Source organism: Melanostigma gelatinosum (genome assembly GCF_949748355.1).
Source record: "Melanostigma gelatinosum genome assembly, chromosome: 17".
NCBI lineage: Eukaryota > Metazoa > Chordata > Actinopteri > Perciformes > Zoarcidae > Melanostigma > Melanostigma gelatinosum.
The window spans coordinates 19,563,507-19,584,820 of NC_136650.1; the positions used below are offsets into that span (position 1 = coordinate 19,563,507).

General features: G+C 40.6%; 1 protein-coding gene across 1 annotated transcript in view; it reads right to left on the reverse strand.

Annotated features, from left to right (window-relative positions):
- Positions 1-21,314, reverse strand: part of LOC306791230 (CMP-N-acetylneuraminate-beta-galactosamide-alpha-2,3-sialyltransferase 1-like) — a 49,316-nt gene that overhangs the window by 4,412 nt on the left and 23,590 nt on the right. The window contains exons 2-3 of the mRNA XM_079287857.1: positions 18,114-18,679; positions 16,913-17,106 (exon numbers count right to left, since the gene is read on the reverse strand). Of these exons, the coding sequence (XP_079143983.1) occupies positions 16,913-17,106; positions 18,114-18,404 (485 nt within the window). The 5' untranslated portion in view covers positions 18,405-18,679. The remainder of the gene's footprint in view (positions 1-16,912; positions 17,107-18,113; positions 18,680-21,314) is intronic.

The window sequence follows — 21,314 nt, forward strand, 5'->3', positions numbered from 1 at the left end:
TGTTACAAAGATGGGAAACATCTGGCTTTTTGTTGTACGAATCCAAATGGCACCGAGACCATGCGAAACCAGCCATGATTACAATTCGGAGAAAAAAAAGTCAATACAAAAACATACAAAGACAAAAAGCGCAATGTGTCCTCCTTCAACATGCTTTTGGAAATACAAACAGCAATTCAGAACAATCCAGTGTCCATTTAGAGCTCAACAATCACCGCTTGGCAAGCTAGAGGCAAGGCGTCCCTATTATTATGTCCAACAATACACAGTAATTGGCTGCTATATACAGTGGCTTGACAGTGGAAGTTAGTCAGCAGTGGCGGTCAGCGGAAGGAAGTGACACAGAGCATCATCTGTTGAGCATCATCTGTTTGCGTGCTCCAGTCTGAGCAAAACCACACTCCTCATTACTGATTGAGATGACAGACATATAACAACTTGACATTTTCAGCCGGAGCCTGTCAAGACTCACAAACAACCTCCTGCAAGAAGCACTTTGCGTCTGCGCTGTCTCACAGCTGTTGAGATTTTTTGTTTTGTTGCTATTTCATGTTGCAACGTGTAAGATATAAAATGACGTATGAGATGTCGCCTCTTGGGTTAAGATGACCTTGCGCATTTGGACAGAAAACTGAAACTAAAAGACAAAATAAAATCAAAGTGAAATGAGATTTAAATGGATGTGGTTTTGGGGGAAATGGGGCAAGAAGTGTTGACTTTTGTGCTTCATGCTCAAACACTTGTTGCAGCTCTTGCGCCATGAGATGGACCATTTCGTTACATCGAATAATAATAAGGAAGATGTGGTTGCATTTCATCAATCAAGTCAAAAACACTACACTGATATATCAAGGTGATCACACAGAGATATGTGAAATGACCACGATATCCTAACAGTGCATTACGTGTTTGTGTCACATAACGTGCAAAATGACTCGCTGCCACCACAGAAACAGGCTAACGGTAGCTTTAGGCAACAAAACAAACAGTAGTTTCAGGATAAAACATAATGGTGATGCTTAAAATAAGTAATACATATAAATAAATATGTAAACACATCACAAACGTAATGACGTTTCGCGGCCTGCGCGTCGTGTACCTCCAAATTTTTGTAACTTGGCACGCCCATGACCAGAGCTGACTATCTGTCAACACTAAGCACCATTAACATGTCTGAGGATTTTACACAGCAGGCAAAATTCATTCTAAACCGGACGTCTTAAAAAAAATATCTTCATTTGAGTAAACATTTTGCAGCCAAACCAAATTGTTGGACATTCAATCTTTGTGTCTTTATACAGCTTTCGATACTTGACTTCTATATTCACAGTGCTCGTATAAAGGCAATACGTAGTCCATGACTGTGAGATATGAGTTCACAGTTAATAACAATTTCTCTGTAAACTGTTCAGGAAAGAAGAACCAGGTTTTGCCACTGCTGCATGTTGCTTTTGCAACATATGGAAGAAGAGAAGGATTGGCAAGAGGTTTTATGATGCAATATCTCAATAGAAAAGAACAGTTTTTGACAGGACTACGATGGTGGATTTCTCTCTAAATGGCAACTATAGCTTCTGGGAATTTAATAATTGCACACCAAATGGATCCCTGTCGTCCAGGGCGGATGAAAAAGGACAGCAGCGAGCGCAGAGGAACACCATGCCACATATCAAAGAGCATAATGTGCAGAATTCATCACTTCTGCAGCACATGCTTTATTTGGATCCCCGTTAGCTGCCTCGAAGGTAGCAGCTACTTTTTCTGGTGCCTACACATCACAAAACACAAGCTATAAAACTAGACATGTAACACATAGCAATCTCTTTCAGGACATTTTCAAGACAAACAAAAGTCCGGTAAAATATTACACAGCACGACACATCAAATTGCATTCCATCGTAGTTGATCAGTTCGGAGTCTTTTACTGCTGAGCGGTTCCCCAGAGCGCCACCGCTTGTTTACTAGAAATATCTTCATATTGAACGTGTCGCGTGTCCAAATTGCACCAACTTCTGTGTGATATCCAACTGTGTGATATCCAACTTTAACACCACATTACTTTGTTACTTGTCATAGATACCTTTGGTTTGTCTTGAGCTTTACGTAATCTTCTCAGCAAAACAACAATATACCATCATACCATATATCATCTTCTTCGACTGTGACTTGTGACTAAACTGTATCCCATTTGACGTCTTGCACAGCAACTTAAAAAATGTAAAAGCATGTAAATCAGCAGGTTTTTGTATATGTGAAAATATCGCAACGCCGACCTTCATAAGACGGTGGTTAAAGGAATGAAAAAGGGAGGCTGGGTTTGCTCAGTCCAACAAGTCCGCCAACGATGGTAAACTTTGAAAAAAAACCATATGTTGATGCAAAGAAGCAAAATGGCAACCTCTCTGGGAAAGACTCATCTTTTTTGTCTTCTTCTTGAAAAGTGAAAAATGTAAGACTGCGATGCTGATACTTGATTAACGGCACCTGTAATGTCAAGGCTGTTTGTCTGCCAGCAGGCAGTTGGACATTATTTGTCTAATTGTTATTAATTTGTCCTCAAAATGCTGAAAGCTGTACCGATGCTTCAAGGTGCAGCCGGCTCACGCGGCATGTAAAAGCCATCTAACACTTTAAAGGTCAGTGGCATTTCAGCACTGTCTCATTTCTTCACATTCTCACGAGTTCGCTGCTCTCCTGTGTAAGCACGAGTGTGTGTGTGTACATTTTCAAAATGCCTTTGCAGTTCCAGCTGACTAATAATCATGATGAGGAATGAACACTCTTTGTAATTATAAAAAGGCGAATACTAAACTTGCATTGTGGCACTCAAGGTTGTTTGGAGAACAGCGTGGTACTCTGCCTGTAAGCTTTACATGGCATGTAGCGAGTGCTCAGGCTCGTTATCTTCTGCATCACACTCGTTAAGCATTTACTTAACGAGGAGGTCGCTAACTGTGCACGCACACAGTTTGTGCTCTCCTCTTTGGTTTGATTTAAAAATATGAATGAAAACATTATTATTGCAAATTGGCTAAACTTTGCTTTTGGTCTCCCTTGCAGCTACATCTTTAAAGTTATGGGTAATATAAGTAAGTTATGGTAATATGTACTCTCCTGTTGGTCTTAGTGAATACTCGGGCAGCAGAATTTTAAATTCATTTTGGTTTGTTGTTTTCTTTGGTAGACGGGAAGGGAGGAATGAATGCCAAAGCTGAACAAAAGCTATTCGGCCCAGTTTGAGCACATTTCCCTTCAGCAAAAAGCTGACTTCTGAAATGTTGCGTCAGGCTTATCAAAGCAGCCAGAATTATTAATGCTAGCATGCCTTTCAACAACTTTCAAATGCTTTTGCAGATTGTGCACAGTAAAGACAACATGAAGCAGGTTGGAGAAAAGCTCAGCTATCTCGTCCTTTTCAGGATTACACGTCTGACGAAGCCATTTCTGCAAAACCTTCTGCTTGCAGCGACTGTCACTCTCTACAATACACGTGTCTAGCGAACTACAAATCAAAACTCATGGCGTTGGTAAATATGACGGGACCCGAGTTAACCCTCAGAATCCAGCTTGTCACATTCGAAACAGTTGAAATAATCAAGGCGACTCTAATTTCCTGCAGGAGGAATCATTCACTGCTAATAACGTCAAGGTTTTATTCTTGTTGCACACATAACATTTCACTCTGTTCCCCATCAACAATAAGAAGAAATAAAAATGATCTGTACTCGGGCATTCATACAAGGAGCCGAGTTACATTCTAGACGATAGACTCCACAAACAGCCTACCAATAAACATGGCAGTCATCCGAATTCATGTCACAAAATAGGCATTTGATTGACGCTCTTAAGTCCCTTACGGCGCCCTGACTCTCGTTCGTAGCGTAGGGCCCAAGTGGCAATCAAGCCCCTGAACTCCATTTGTTATTTGTGTCACAATAACAAATGGAGTTCGCTGAACAAAGGACGGGATTGATTGCAGAGTGGATTGAACACACACGGCAATGAAGTCTTAATTGGAAATTTTAGTGATGATGGATCTTTGAAAGCACTATATTAAAACAACAAGCAGGAATAATGCAAAAACAAGCTTTCAATACGCAAGCTCTGCTTAAGCTTTAGGGCACTGGTTACAAACACAAAGTGCAGCTTTTGTGTCCTCAGTCAGAGGTTGTCGATGGGTAAGAGGCACTTGTGAGGAGTGTTCTGGTCATCCGTGGGCCCTCAGGTGTGGTAATAACACACTCACAGAGAAACGGAAATAGAACACCACTACCAGTTACGAGGCAAATTAAAAAGACAGGGAAAGCTAGAAAGCTTGTGTATTCGTTGTGTGAAAATCTTGGCTTCAGAGCCAATTTCAAACAGGGATTTTTGAGTCACAAATATGATGTGCCTACCTATGACACCTGCTGGCTTTAAGATCCATCTTGACGAAGTCTTTCGCAAGGGCTTACATCATAGCACAGCAGATACGCTTGGCTGATCCTCAATTCACCAGAGTAAATATGAATGATGAGACAATCACACAACCAAGACAGCCTCCTCCTTCTCAAATAAAATATGCTGTTGTGCCACAGAGCAAACAAGAGGCACTGAGAGAATGTGATCATGTGAGTGATTATACCAGATTTTTCTGGATTTTGGAGGGACCAGCGTTTTTTTTTTATAAAGATGTATTCTGGAGAGCTGGCCTTTTGTTTTGTGAAATATGCATTCACCGTAGTGTTCCACTGCTTGTCTCGGCGTAGCTAGAGTGACCTTTTGGCTCAGCACTACGGCTTCCAACCGAGCACGACTCCAAATGTGATGCTCAGGCTGGAATGAATAAAGCAGAATACTGCATATTTTCACCATGCTCCTGCAGGAAACTATTCTGCTAATGGCAAAGAATAACTCTTGTCTCCTGCCATCCTGTAATTGAATTGGTAGAGACAATGGCATGCTGCTGTCACAGCGAGGGGGGGGGGGGGGGGGGGGGGGCTGGCGAGAAGATAAGTGCAGTAATGTGGCTTTGTACAGAGGCAACATGTCACAGCAGGCTGACAAAAGCCACGCTGTGATGAATTAAGAGCCATGCAAGAGTACTGCGTGGAATTTGCTTTCGGATATTTAAGTGGCGCTCAGGTTGCTCTCCTGATAAGATATTCGTGTCAGCCGCATCATCATGAAGCCCATTTGCCATCAATCTTAACAGGATCTTCTGTCACTCGGAAAAGCGGTTCGGCTATAGTGACAGTCTCAGCTCCCACACCGTTGCCCCTCAGACTCAGACTACGGTATCCAGTGTCAACTTAGCGCCTGATTTTGACCTTTTAACTCCTCCCTCCGCCAGTGTGTCCGACAGAGTGGGGAATCATTGTCTTAGAAGAACTAAAGCATCATTAAAATCTAATTCATGATGACTTTTGTTTATAAGTGCTTCAAACAACATTGACACATCATTATGAAAATTCAATCACGCTTATTTTGGTAACACTTTATAATAACTACACACTATGAAGCATTAGTTAAGTATGAGTAAACACTTCATTCATCATTTATAAAGCATTGTTCCTACATTAATAATTCATTAGTATGCAGTTCATAACAACAGTTATAAATGTTGTATTCTTGATGAATAAGCTTGTCTATTATGTGCTTCATCATTGTGTTTTCATACTTTATAAATGATGGATTCCCCATTTGTAAATGAAGTATTATATATTTTACAAACCAATTATTAAGGAGTTGTAGATGATTAATATGATAATTTATAAAGTGTTGATAAATGATGAATAACCTATTTAGATGTACATTATTCATGCAGTTATATATATAATGGTGAGGGACTATGTCAATATATGCTTTATAAACGCATATTAATACTGAAATTCATGTTTAATTCATGATTTATTAAGGTAGTTACTACTCGTGAAAATAATTCATAAAATAATTCAAAAAATGCCATTGAGAAGAGAATGGAATGCTGGATGACACATGCACGTTCTGGAATGGAGTGGTCTCGTGTGACGTCACAGTTTAGCTGTCGGCCATGTTGGAGTACACACAAAGCCACTGGCATGCACGGCTGAGTCGCATAACCTATCGGTGGTGAACTTTTGTGCTGTCTTTGGTTGTGGCAGCAGAGCTGATAGACAAGAAATCATTCTTTCGTTTGCCAGCGGTCATTACACATCAAGGAAATGACACGAAGGAACTATCCAAGCGACGTCGCGAGAAATGTCTGTCACGCATCTCTCGAGATATAAAGGAATGGAATTTGGCGTACACTCGAGTATGTGCGGATCACTTTATAAGTGGTCAGTGATTTTATTTGCAAATTCGTTTGTGAACAGTATTTAATAAAGGAAATATAAATTAAACTTGGACATGAGAAGGTTACCGAAGCTTCATCGGCCCGTGACAGCAGTCGGTGCCAGAGACGTGTCGAGCGTGTACAACAGGCGAAACACAGAGATGCAGCCTCAGCATTGCTTGATATGAGTTTAACGTCGGATCATGTATATATATATATGTGTATATATATATATATATATATATATGTGTGGGGGGGGATGAAGTTAGGAGTTAGTTGAAAGTGAATTCCTACACACACGCACACAATGACATGCACGTACAATGTAAACAAACACACGTGTCTGTTTGCGCTGAGTAAACATTGAATATTGCTAAATATCGGACCAGATCTGTATATATTTACCCTTCCAATGACGAGATGAGAATTCTCGACGACCGTTGCTTTGACGTCTCGGACCCATCCACTGACAAACTGATTATAAGCGTCGAGCCCTTTGTAGCACTCCAACTCGTCTTTCGTGTAAGGACTGGGGGTGTTCACGAGATACGTGTAGATGTTGGCGTAGTTTACCGATGGAAGATAAGTAGGATCGGAACTGAAACCATCTGCACTCATCGTATAGGGATCCAAGTTACCAATAACCTTCAATTTGGCCAGGTAGCGAACCTTTGATGCACTATCCAGTGATTCAAAGTATTGTATTTTCGCCGCACTTCCTTGTTTACGCGCCGCCATGTAGGATCTGTATGTACTCCAACATGGCCGACCGACCTCGTAACTATGGAGATCGTGACGTAGGTGAGACCACTGAGTGGTCTCACCTACGTCACGATCTCCTTAGTTACGAGGTCTAGAATGTTGACGTGTCATAGAATTAGAATGTTGACGTGTCACAAAGACCTCTAATCTGCCTGTGCCATAGTCTGCAAGATTCATTTCCCAGGCTTCTCAGATGGTGAAGTTGAGCATTTGAACTGTCGGGGAGAGACAGTGGCGTATCTTAACTCCTGCAAGGTGACGTATCGCTGTGTTGGGCTGCTGTTTCAATCGTGTCGATAGAGGGCGGTCTGTCTTTAAATCATGTGGCAACATGGGTTCGGGTACTTCGCATTAACTTAGAGAGCTTTGCTTATAGGAGGGATATATTGAAATATAGTATTTACAATCATACAGTTGTAAAATAATTCACTAACTGTGTACAATGTTGGGATTTACTCTAACCTCCCACATTAGGACAGTGTCATTATGGTACCATTCACGCACAGGTTTGTTTGGATCATATCTATTATCTGGCACCGGATGACTGGATCTGCCGCTGTTGTGGCACATGAATCACGAGATTCCATGGCTGCTTGTACCGATGCTGACGGGCAGCGTTTGAACTGAAGGGGAGAGACAGTTCTTACATCCTGCATGGTGGCATACCGCTGTGTTGGTCAACAGGCTGCTGTCAGTGTCAATGGTGGGCGGTCAGTCTTCTTCCTCGTCATGTGCTAGTCAGCGTGAGAGTTCTCCCCGTGTCCGATGTAGTGTGATGGGGTAACATACCCTCACCAAACTCCTGTCGTGTGAACCAGTAGTATGTCTGACCTGTCACTTTGATTCAGAATAGATTTTGTCCGTTAGCACTTTTCGTAATTTAGCTTAGTATGTTTGGCGCCACGATAATAATTGAATATCAAATTGTTAGCATTGATTCTTCACTGAGAGTTAAGTACAGTACAACGTAGAGAGCTTTGCTTATAGGAGGGATATTTTGAAATATAGTATTTATGATCATACAGTTGTAAAATAATTAACTGTGTCAAATGTTGGGATTTACTCTAACCTCCTACATTAGGACAGTGTTTGTATGCTCTCAGTCTTTCACAGGTTTCTATGGATCATCGTTATATCTGGACACTGGTCTTGCCACTGCCGTAGTTGTGTCATATGCAAGATTCATTTCCCAGGCTTCTCAGATGGTGAAGTTGAGCATTTGAACTGTCGGGGAGAGACAGTGGCGTATCTTAACTCCTGCAAGGTGACGTATCGCTGTGTTGGGCTGCTGTTTCAATCGTGTCGATAGAGGGCGGTCTGTCTTTAAATCATGTGGCAACATGGGTTCGGGTACTTCGCATTAACTTAGAGAGCTTTGCTTATAGGAGGGAAATATTGAAATATAGTATTTACAATCATACAGTTGTAAAATAATTCACTAACTGTGTAAAATGTTGGGATTTACTCTAACCTCCCACATCTGGACAGAGTCATTATGGTACCATTCACGCACAGGTTTGTTTGGATCATATCTATTATCTGGCACCGGATGACTGGATCTGCCGCTGTTGTGGCACATGAATCACGAGATTCCATGGCTGCTTGTACCGATGCTGACGGGCAGCGTTTGAACTGAAGGGGAGAGACAGTTCTTACATCCTGCATGGTGGCATACCGCTGTGTTGGTCAACAGGCTGCTGTCAGTGTCAATGGTGGGCGGTCAGTCTTCTTCCTCGTCATGTGCTAGTCAGCGTGAGAGTTCTCCCCGTGTCCGATGTAGTGTGATGGGGTAACATACCCTCACCAAACTCCTGTCGTGTGAACCAGTAGCATGTCTGACCTGTCACTTTGATTCAGAATAGATTTTGTCCGTCAGCACCTTTCGTAATTTAGCTTAGTATGTTTGGCGCCACGATAATAATTGAATATCAAATTGTTAGCATTGATTCTTCACTGAGAGTTAAGTACAGTACAACGTAGAGAGCTTTGCTTATAGGAGGGATATTTTGAAATATAGTATTTATGATCATACAGTTGTAAAATAATTAACTAACTGTGTCAAATGTTGGGATTTACTCTAACCTCCCACATTAGGACAGTGTTTGTATGCTCTCAGTCTTTCACAGGTTTCTATGGATCATCGTTATATCTGGACACTGGTCTTGCCGCTGCCGTAGTTGTGTCATATGCAAGATTCATTTCCCAGGCTTCTCAGATGGTGAAGGTGTTGTTTTCATACTTTATAAATGATGGATTCCCCATTTGTAAATTAAGTATTATATATTTTACAAACCAATTATTAAGGAGTTGTAGATGATTAATATGATCATTTATAAAGTGTTGATAAATGATGAATAGCCTATTTAGATGTGCATTATTCATGCAGTTATATATATAATGGTGAGGGACTATGTCAATATATGCTTTATAAACGCGTATTAATACTGAAATTCATGTTTAATTCATGATTTATTAAGGTAGTTACTACTCGTGAAAATAATTCATAAAATAATTCAAAAAATGCCATTGAGAAGAAAATGGAATGCTGGATGACACATGCACGTTCTGGAATAGAACTAGAATGTTGACGTGTCACAAAGACCTCTAATCTGCCTGTGCCATAGTCTGCAAGATTCATTTCCCAGGCTTCTCAGATGGTGAAGTTGAGCATTTGAACTGTCGGGGAGAGACAGTGGCGTATCTTAACTCCTGCATGGTGACGTATCGCTGTGTTGGGCTGCTGTTTCAATCGTGTCGATAGAGGGCGGTCTGTCTTTAAATCATGTGGCAACATGGGTTCGGGTACTTCGCATTAACTTAGAGAGCTTTGCTTATAGGAGGGATATATTGAAATATAGTATTTATGATCATACAGTTGTAAAATAATTCACTAACTGTGTAAAATGTTGGGATTTACTCTAACCTCCCACATCTGGACAGAGTCATTATGGTACCATTCACACACAGGTTTGTTTGGATCATATCTATTATCTGGCACCGGATTGCTGGATCTGCCGCTGTTGTGGCACATGAATCACGAGATTCCATGGCTGCTTGTACCGATGCTGACGGGCAGCGTTTGAACTGAAGGGGAGAGACAGTTCTTACATCCTGCATGGTGGCATACCGCTGTGTTGGTCAACAGGCTGCTGTCAGTGTCAATGGTGGGCGGTCAGTCCTCTTCCTCGTCATGTGCTAGTCAGCGTGAGAGTTCTCCCCGTGTCCGATGTAGTGTGATGGGGTAACATACCCTCACCAAACTCCTGTCGTGTGAACCAGTAGCATGTCTGACCTGTCACTTTGATTCAGAATAGATTTTGTCCGTCAGCACTTTTCGTAATTTAGCTAAGTATGTTTGGCGCCACGATAATAATTGAATATCAAATTGTTAGCATTGATTCTTCACTGAGAGTTAAGTACAGTACAACGTAGAGAGCTTTGCTTATAGGAGGGATATATTGAAATATAGTATTTACAATCATACAGTTGTAAAATAATTCACTAACTGTGTACAATGTTGGGATTTACTCTAACCTCCTACATTAGGACAGTGTTTGTATGCTCTCAGTCTTTCACAGGTTTCTATGGGTCATCGTTATATCTGGACACTGGTCTTGCCGCTGCCGTAGTTGTGTCATATGCAAGATTCATTTCCCAGGCTTCTCAGATGGTGAAGGTGTTGTTTTCATACTTTATAAATGATGGATTCCCCATTTGTAAATTAAGTATTATATATTTTACAAACCAATTATTAAGGAGTTGTAGATGATTAATATGATCATTTATAAAGTGTTGATAAATGATGAATAACCTATTTAGATGTGCATTATTCATGCAGTTATAGATATAATGGTGAGGGACTATGTCAATATATGCTTTATAAATGCGTATTAATACTGAAATTCATGTTTAATTCATGATTTATTAAGGTAGTTACTACTCGTGAAAATAATTCATAAAATAATTCAAAAAATGCCATTGAGAAGAGAATGGAATGCTGGATGACACATGCACGTTCTGGAATAGAACTAGAATGTTGACGTGTCATAGAATTAGAATCTTGCCTGTGCCATAGTCTGCAAGATTCATTTCCCAGGCTTCTCAGATGGTGAAGTTGAGCATTTGAACTGTCGGGGAGAGACAGTGGCGTATCTTAACTCCTGCATGGTGACGTATCGCTGTGTTGGGCTGCTGTTTCAATCGTGTCGATAGAGGGCGGTCTGTCTTTAAATCATGTGGCAACATGGGTTCGGGTACTTCGCATTAACTTAGAGAGCTTTGCTTATAGGAGGGATATATTGAAATATAGTATTTACAATCATACAGTTGTAAAATAATTCACTAACTGTGTACAATGTTGGGATTTACTCTAACCTCCCACATTTGGACAGAGTCATTATGGTACCATTCACACACAGGTTTGTTTGGATCATATCTATTATCTGGCACCGGATGACTGGATCTGCCGCTGTTGTGGCACATGAATCACGAGATTCCATGGCTGCTTGTACCGATGCTGACGGGCAGCGTTTGAACTGAAGGGGAGAGACAGTTCTTACATCCTGCATGGTGGCATACCGCTGTGTTGGTCAACAGGCTGCTGTCAGTGTCAATGGTGGGCGGTCAGTCTTCTTCCTCGTCATGTGCTAGTCAGCGTGAGAGTTCTCCCCGTGTCCGATGTAGTGTGATGGGGTAACATACCCTCACCAAACTCCTGTCGTGTGAACCAGTAGCATGTCTGACCTGTCACTTTGATTCAGAATAGATTTTGTCCGTCAGCACTTTTCGTAATTTAGCTTAGTATGTTTGGTGCCACGATAATAATTGAATATCAAATTGTTAGCATTGATTCTTCACTGAGAGTTAAGTACAGTACAACGTAGAGAGCTTTGCTTATAGGAGGGATATTTTGAAATATAGTATTTATGATCATACAGTTGTAAAATAATTAACTAACTGTGTCAAATGTTGGGATTTACTCTAACCTCCCACATTAGGACAGTGTATGCTCTCATTCACTCACTCTTTGTGCTTTCTCTCCTCACGGTACCATGAACGCACATTGCTGACTTTGCTCCTTCACCGGAGTCTCGGAGCTTTCCCACCTCGCAGGTTCCCGTGGATGCTGGTGATACCTGGACCCTGGTCTTGCCTCCTGCCGTGGTTCTGTCATGTGCATTGAATGTGTTGTAACTCTGTAAATGTTCTGAACTGTCAAATCAAATAAAGAAAGTACACATCAATTATATTTTAACAATTATTATTCTCAGTTTTCTAATTTAACTGGATGGATTATAAATAATACGTATAAATAAATGTTCTCTCATTTCAAGTCAAATAATGGCTCCATCTTAAAATTAAAAGGGTTAGGGTTAACCCGAAGCCTTTTACACATCATTTCTGTATTTAAGTATTACACGGCTGTGAAAATATGTAATTATAAAGATAGTTACCTAGTTACAGTAAATCATCTGAATCTTGGTATAATACGGCTGCGTTTATTGGAGGTTGTTTTAGTCTGTTAGATCAAATGTATTCAGAGTCCATTTAGATGTACAGAATTATCACATGGCATTTCTGCTCATGTTCATAACCACATCTTGGCCAGATGAATGTAACGGCAACCTTTATCTTCCAAATGAGAAGTTAGCACAGCGCTCACTCACTTTAACTGGCTGAAGGACGAGACAGGCCGAGGAGAACGTTTGTTCTTAAAGCAATAGTTTGACTTTGTTCAGTAGTGTCTTTGCTCTGTACTGTGTTGTGTCTGTAGGAATACATCATTGCTGTGCTGTGTTGTAAGATTGACAATTAAACAATGAATTCCATTTGGTCATTGATGAAAAGGTTAGGATGCTTGAAATAAGAAATTCGGACTTTGACAAAGTCGTTTTGTACTTGTCAGTGGTGATCAAACAGCCTTATAATTATGTCAATTCTACTTTCAGAACCAGTAATACATTCTCAGTAACAAGTTATAATACCTTATTAAGATAATTAAGGACTGAAACGCTTGAAACACGTGAAATGCTCGAACATAAAAACTGCCTGGTAAGAAGAAATATCTTGTCAGACATTTACAAATGTTTTGTATCCAGCCATGTTCTCCTGAAGGAGAATGTCTTTGTTTGTTTGTTTCTGACATGAATGAATGGCTGAGAGGTTTGTATTTAATAGTATATTGTTTGCATCTTGCAATAAATATTAATATAGTCTTGATCACTTTGTGTTGTGTCTATTTGCCTGTTCTGTTAAAAATGTGTTTTGAGGCACTGCTGGCCTTTCAATGTCATTTATAAATGCTTTATAAGGCATAAATAGTCCTCACTTTAGATGAGGTCACACAAAGTACTGAATAAATGCTTTATAAGGCATAAATAGTCCTCACTTTAGATGAGGTCACACAAAGTACTGAATAAATGCTTTATAAGGCATAAATAGTCCTCACTTTAGATGAGGTCACACAAAGTACTTAATAAATGCTTTATAAGGCATAAATAGTCCTCACTTTAGATGAGGTCACACAAAGTACTGAATAAATGCTTTATAAGGCATAAATAGTCCTCACTTTAGATGAGGTCACACAAAGTACTGAATAAATGCTTTATAAGGCATAAATAGTCCTCACTTTAGATGAGGTCACACAAAGTACTTAATAAATGCTTTATAAGGCATAAATAGTCCTCACTTTAGATGAGGTCACACAAAGTACTTAATAAATGCTTTATAAGGCATAAATAGTCCTCACTTTAGATGAGGTCACATAAAGTACTTAATAAATGCTTTATAAGGCATAAATAGTCCTCACTTTAGATGAGGTCACACAAAGTACTTAATAAATGCTTTATAAGGCATAAATAGTCCTCACTTTAGATGAGGTCACACAAAGTACTTAATAAATGCTTTATAAGGCATAAATAGTCCTCACTTTAGATGAGGTCACACAAAGTACTGAATAAATGCTTTATAAGGCATAAATAGTCCTCACTTTAGATGAGGTCACACAAAGTACTTAATAAATGCTTTATAAGGCATAAATAGTCCTCACTTTAGATGAGGTCACACAAAGTACTTAATAAATGCTTTATAAGGCATAAATAGTCCTCACTTTAGATGAGGTCACACAAAGTACTTAATAAATGCTTTATAAGGCATAAATAGTCCTCACTTTAGATGAGGTCACATAAAGTACTTAATAAATGCTTTATAAGGCATAAATAGTCCTCACTTTAGATGAGGTCACATAAAGTACTGAATAAATGCTTTATAAGGCATAAATAGTCCTCACTTTAGATGAGGTCACATAAAGTACTTAATAAATGCTTTATAAGGCATAAATAGTCCTCACTTTAGATGAGGTCACATAAAGTACTTAATAAATGCTTTATAAGGCATAAATAGTCCTCACTTTAGATGAGGTCACATAAAGTATTGAATAAATGCTTTATAAGGCATAAATAGTCCTCACTTTAGATGAGGTCACAAAAAACACTACTAACGAGTAGTAACTACCTTAATAAATCATGAATTAATCATGAATTGCAGTATTAATATGCGTTTATAAAGCATATATTAACATAGTCCCTAAGCATTAGTGCATATCTAAATCATTATATATATAAATGCATGAATAATGTACATCTAAAGAATTTATTAATCATTTACTAACACTTCATAAATTATCTTATTAATCATCTACAACTCCTTAATAATTGGTTTGTAAAATATATAATACTTAATTTACAAATGTGGAATCCATCATTTATAAAGTATGAAAACACAATAATGGAGCACATAATAGACGAGCTTATTAATCAAGAATAAAACATTTACAACTGTTATGAACTGCATACTGATGAATTATTAATGTAGAAACAATGTTTTATAAATGATGAATTAAGTGTTTACTCATACTTAACTAATGCTTCATAGTGTGTAGTTATTATAAAGTGTTACCCTTATTTTTTGTCAGGCGGATGAAAAGGCTCTCTTTATGATTCAAATCTATTTTACCACTGCAATCTGCTGAGCAAACAAGAGGCTTTAGCTGATAGGCCGATGCCATTTAATATTCATAATGGTCTAAAAAGGAGGCTTTGGAGGATTTTGGGCGAATTGCATTATGGATGTATAAAGGCATTGGGTTTCAGTCTCTGTACACTCTCACCAGACTGTGTTCCCATGTCATTTATAAACTGATAGCCTATCACTGTCATTGACGTAATACATTCAGCTTAAAAACGAGTGCTATTTTCCGTTGTCTACGATAAGTATCTTCTTCAAGCTTTTACATCATCCATTCTGTGCAGAAATAATGTCAGGAGGCTGCTATGATTTTTATTTACGACAGCAGACTGTAACATTGTCCAAAATTGTTATATAATATTCAAAGAACAATACCAATCCTGTCTTTAGGAATTTGCATATTCCACCCCTGCAGATCAGTATTTATTCAGACTAAACCTGCAAAAAGACGGGCATGACTCAAATCTGTGACTTGGAGATATTGGATAAAAGTCTGAGCGAGAATGCTCGTTTACCATTTGACGTCCAAATTAGCTTAATTTTTTGTTATCATAAAGCCAACAGCTTTAATCTGCAGCAGAGAGCACAACCACAACCCCTTCAGAAAATCTCCTTGTCGTGTTTTCCATCTTTTCCAATTCATTCTCTGCAGAGCTGCAATTGGTGTAACAGATTACAGGGAGCTGCAAACTCCTCTCTTGATCCCTGCCGCCCTAAGGCACCGACAAAAACATTTGAATACTCAAACAACTCTGTTGTTTTTATCCGTTTCTTTGTCAACATCATTTTCTAAATTTTTCATGGAGCCCAGAACAAGGGTGTGTGAATGTCTGAGCTCCAGCGTGCTGTGGAGTGGCAGAAATCGATGTGAGAGAGAGACGTGGGCGCTACACAGTGAGCAAAATGAAAGTGTTTGTCTGCCACTCAATAAACATTGCCGAATGCATATAATGTGATGAAAACCTTGCAGCTTATCTGTTCACATATTTGTTTCAGAACCGATCAGTGCTGCAGGAGACGGAAAAAATAAAAGCACCTAAAACTTTCAAGCTAAAGCTTATGAGTGAAGAATGAGTCCAGTCAGTTGAAGCTCCAAGTGGCCTTTAGTGGCTAAAATAATCTCATCAGCAGATCAATCAACAATGAAAATATTCAGTAGTTGCATGTACAGTTTTAACCAATTGGGTCTTATTGTTCTATAAACCCCCAGGTTGAAGGTGCTCAATATGTATTGTAAACATGTATCACCATTTACGGAACTATTTTGCAGTTGACCTTTGACCTACTGTGCTTGCTGTAGTTGTGTACACACACATTTTTTCCCGGAAACATGAGAGCAGGACCATAGCCAGGATTTTAGAAATGCTGAGGTCAACTCCAACCAATCCAATCCAATTTTTCTGTCATGTAACTGTGCAACTGTGTTTTTTTGTAAATCTCCCTGAGCGATGGTCTAAAACGCTCGTTTTAAAGCCTTCTCCACACTGATATTATTGAACAATTCAATATCACAATGACCCTTAAAAACAAACAAAAAAAGCGGCACAGCAAACGTCAGGGTCCTCAAAGGTTACTTTCTGCCCTGACTGAGGAAGTATTACCAGTGTTTCATGGTGCCCTCTTTCAGTTTCACCTCCAAACAAATTGGTTTAGATAATCTGGCTAAATTATTGGGTCATTCGCAACCTGTTTATCAGCCTTCCTTAACTTGTCGTCGGAAAAAAACGCAGGATTTACTTTGTTGGAAACAATGGTCATCATTAGAGATCATGTCAAGTTTGTGACTGCAATATTCTCAAAATCACACCAGGCACCGAAGTGTTAACTGACCTTATGATGAAGTCAGAGTGGTCGATGAGGCTGCCGTACTGGGCCCCCTTCAGGTTCCCGGAGTTCCCCACCACGGCGCAGGTCCTGCAGCGCTTGGGGCTGGCGTCCATGTACAGCACCTCATCAGGGATGACTTGGAACAGCTCCTCCACAACGTCAGAGAAGTTGGCCGGCTGCCTCTCTGACTGCAACCACTGGTGACACAGCAGAGACAGACCTCAGAGAGAGCCACGGCTCCAGGGCCACTTTAAGTTGAAGTGATTGAACAAGGGCAGCGGAGCCCGAGACACCGAGCACATTTCTGAAATAACCTCAGGGGCGGCTTAGCTCCGTCTGCGGGGGCTCTTTTGGCACGGCCTTCTTCTGGTGGCTTTGAACTCGGAGAGACAGAAAATAAATGCAGGAATGTGTGTGCACTGTAGACTGCTATATATTGTGCTGTGGAAGCTGGAAACACTGACCGGATACAGAATGTTCTGCAATCTCTCATGAGTTTTAATGCAGAGTTTTAGTGACTCGTGCTTTAAGTACGACAGTAAAGGGTTTTTCACCTTGACAATACATTTTTTCCCTTTGACTCAGCATTAATTACGGGCAAGAAGATATCATTTATAGAAATATGACTTTCAATCTTGAGGCTAAACTCTACCTTGCAGTGATGTTTCTATTCTTGCCTCTAATTGGTGTGAGGTGAATGTGGGAAGGCCGCAGGCACTGGATGCCTTCCAGACAAAGGTAGGATAATTGTGTGACATACATTTTGTGAAGAGGCTTTTCTAATTTAGAGAGCTGATCTCTAATAATGTGGCGCACAGAAAGTACAGTATATATATAAAGAGATATATTGCATATTGCTTCAAGTCATGATGGAGAATATCTCTGTTCGTCGATAGATGTGGGAAAAGATGGGCAGAGTAAACAACAATTTCCATTTCCACCATCTCCCTTGTTAAATGAGAACAAATTGTGCGTGGGAGTTTGCTTCACAACTTGATCCCTTGGATTCAAAACAATCGATGTGGCAAAAACAAACACTTCTTCGGAGCATTACGGCAGCGTGTGATCTGTTCTTTATTCATGAGCTGTCCTTTCAGCACCTCGTCTGCTCTCAGACGCTGAATGTGCATGTTTTCTTTCCCTCTTAATCTTCTGTGGGATAGCAACTCAAATCCCCCAAACACATCCCCCCCCCGAGTCTTACCTGCCACCATTTAAAGGTTTCATCAGAGAGGACGCTGTTCTCCCTGGTCATCAGAGGGTGGTTGGACTGATTGAAGCGCTCAGCAAACCAGGGGTCGTCCTCCACCTCCGTCATGCACTGCCGGCAGGCACAAAGTCCTTTGGGGAAAAAGTTATCCGACAGGCGAAAAGCGTGCTTGAAGAAGTAGACCGACGGGTCCCTGAAAGTGTAGCTGAACAGAAATGTTGTAAATGTAATGACGCAAAACAGCAAGGCAAAAGTCCGGATTTTCCTCCGCTTGGGGAGAGACATGCTGTCAAAATCAATGGGCCGGGATCAAATATATCACTGCCGTCCAATGAGCATATCCTGTTCTTATGCACACAACACAGGATCGGGTTCATGAATGTCCATAATGAAATTCATCGACGTGGCTTCTTTGCAAAAACCAAAAGGAAGGTAAATCCACGGATGCTGCCGGTTCGACGGCTCCTGGTTAGATGCAGATGCAGCCAGTTTTTACTGACTGCTCAGGTGTTGACTCGGAGAAGTGAGTGACTCGTGACCTCCATTCTTTAATGATCCACCTGGAATGCAAATAAAAGGACGTTTTTATGACACATGATGGGAGAGAGACAGGAAAGAAACAGCTTGTGGCTCTAAAGCGGTTTAACTTTAAATACAAAAGGGAGTGTAAATTCTAACACTAGTCTTGTAATTTCACAGTACTAGCAGCTCCAAGATGAAACTGTCTATGTTTATGTAACATCACACTTCTATTTTCTGCGCATCACCGTGGACTGTGTCGCTATTAGAGCTTTGTTTATTGCTGTTTTTCTTCCAAGCCAAATTACACAGGACGTGTTAAAGCCTCTAAGCTCTTATAACCACAATCAAACGCCAACAATTGTACGGATCGATTGTGGGAATGATTGCAGTTCTCCTGGAAAAAAAAAAGAACACGCAAAAGCCCTCCCATGTTCAGCAAATGTCAATAACTAGAAACAGCATTTTAACTGAGATAAAATGAGAGTCTAAATGCACAAGTCATTGACAAACTGGGGTAACACCAGAATGAGTCATTGATCACGTGTCAAACTTAAATTCATTCTTATAAGTGTACATTGTAGAGGAATAGTTTACACTTCATATGAATCCAATTAAAATCCAAAAACTGTTCATTTAAAGGAGTTTTTATTCATTTAACTTTTTTGCGTGTTTCACTGGTGGAACTTGTTAAAAGCTGTTATTCTACCTCTCTCTAGCGACACACAGAGAGTTTAATATTAACCTTTTTAATGTTTGCGGAGGGAAACCTTGACCCCTAAAGGTATGCTGAGCCGGAGGATTTTGAACATTTTAATGATTAACCGCTAGATGCGGTCAGGCGTACTCATGCATGCACTTTAACAGGTTGAATACGAGGACCTTGCATGGAAATAAAAGTTTTGTTCTCGTAATAGTCATTTCCATAATTGCCACAAATAGGGCCTGTGGGCAACTTGCACACAGCCTCACAATATATTACAATATCACATGATACCTTTTGCAACGTTTTTTTGTGAATTAATTTGATCAATGATGAGTTTCTATCGGTATGAGGCGAGGTTGTTGTGAGCTGTAGTCGCTGTGACGTTATTCACGTTCTTGGGTTCTGTCAGCTCTTATTTTACTCATTTTGAATTCTGCATAAAGCAGTTTAGAAATCGAGCTGATGTTGTTTTTACGACACTGGCTGGTTCTTCAGTGAACACGCTTTCCGCCTCGTGGTTGTATGCCCTCTGCCAACCAGTCAAGTTGCAGTTTACAGCCATGCCTGTTTAATATGTCATCACTTCATCCTTTTATCCCATCAGACATTAGCGTCACATTGTCATAATTAGCAGCATGAATTATTGTGTTATTTGCAGAAAACCTGTTTTGTGAGGTCACAGTGACCTTTGAACACCAAAATCTATATCAGTTCATCCTTGAGAGGAAGAGGATGTTTGTGCCAAATCTGAAGAGATTCTCCCCAGGTGCCAAAAAGGGTCGGGAACCACTGCTTTAAACCATGTTCGACTACTACAGGGCATATTTACAGTTAGTCAGTCACCCGCTGGAGACAAAATTCCCAGAATAAAACAGAGCAGGGGACTGTTTTTTTTTTTCCATTCAGACACCGGCTTTTCATGACTGACAAAGCAGGCGGACCTCCCGGGGTTTCATTTTCAACATGAAAAGGCCACCTCTCGCTGCCTTTAAACAGGGCCCGGGTGTCATTCTGATGTGCAGCTGTGTTTAGGATTCCACAAATACTTCTATATATTTAGCGAAGGGCAGATCCACGCTGGAGATAAAGTGCTATCATCGCCACACGTGAGGAAATATGAACAAGCATACCTGCCCTTTTGCTCCCAACAATTTCCGAGCGAGCCCTCCGTATAAAAGATGTGTGGGGAAGTCTATCGCTATGAGAGAAAGGCTGTGAGTCTTTCCTGATTAGAAATTGATCGGGTCATTCAAATTCCACCCTGGAGGGAAGCAAAGAGGATTGGAGACTGAGAAAGGCTGCGCAGCAACAAAGCTTGCGGTTGATTTCATTCTCCCTATCAGAGCAGAAAAACAAACCGTGCAGCCGTTTATCAGCAGCACGGACACAGGCCAATGCACAGGAAGGCTTACAAGTGATCCCGTCTGCAGTTTGGAGCTCCGTAACTCACGGCGGGTTTGCATGCAGCCCAAGGTTGGTTATTGTCTGCAGCAAGGTTGACAAGAATACCTGGGGACACTTATAATAGACCCTTCAATGAATAGGCCTATGTCTCTACAGAAGGCTGTTGACTCAATCATCGTGAAGCCCCCTGGCATTTAGGGTTCAGGTGTGAGGGCGAGCTGAATGTATTCTCAAACAGGTGGCAACTCCCCACTTTGGACAACGCGCCGGCCGTCATCTCGTTCCCCGCGCCCTTGTCCGAGTGAAGGCTGGCAACCCCTCGCTGATCAAAGTTCGCTAAGCTGAGACAGCAAAGCATCTGTTCACACTTCAGAAGGGAGGGAGGGAGGGAGGGAGGGAGAGAGGGGGTGGCAAGCAGCAGTGGGCGAGCTGTGATTTTCACCCTAATCTTCAGTTTTGAGAAGTCATCAACTTTGCAGGGTGTAGTTACAGTGAAGTGTTTTCCTTTTTTTCTGTTGTGTGGAAATTGTTTTTCTCCCCGGCTTAGCCGTGCTTCTTGAGAGCAA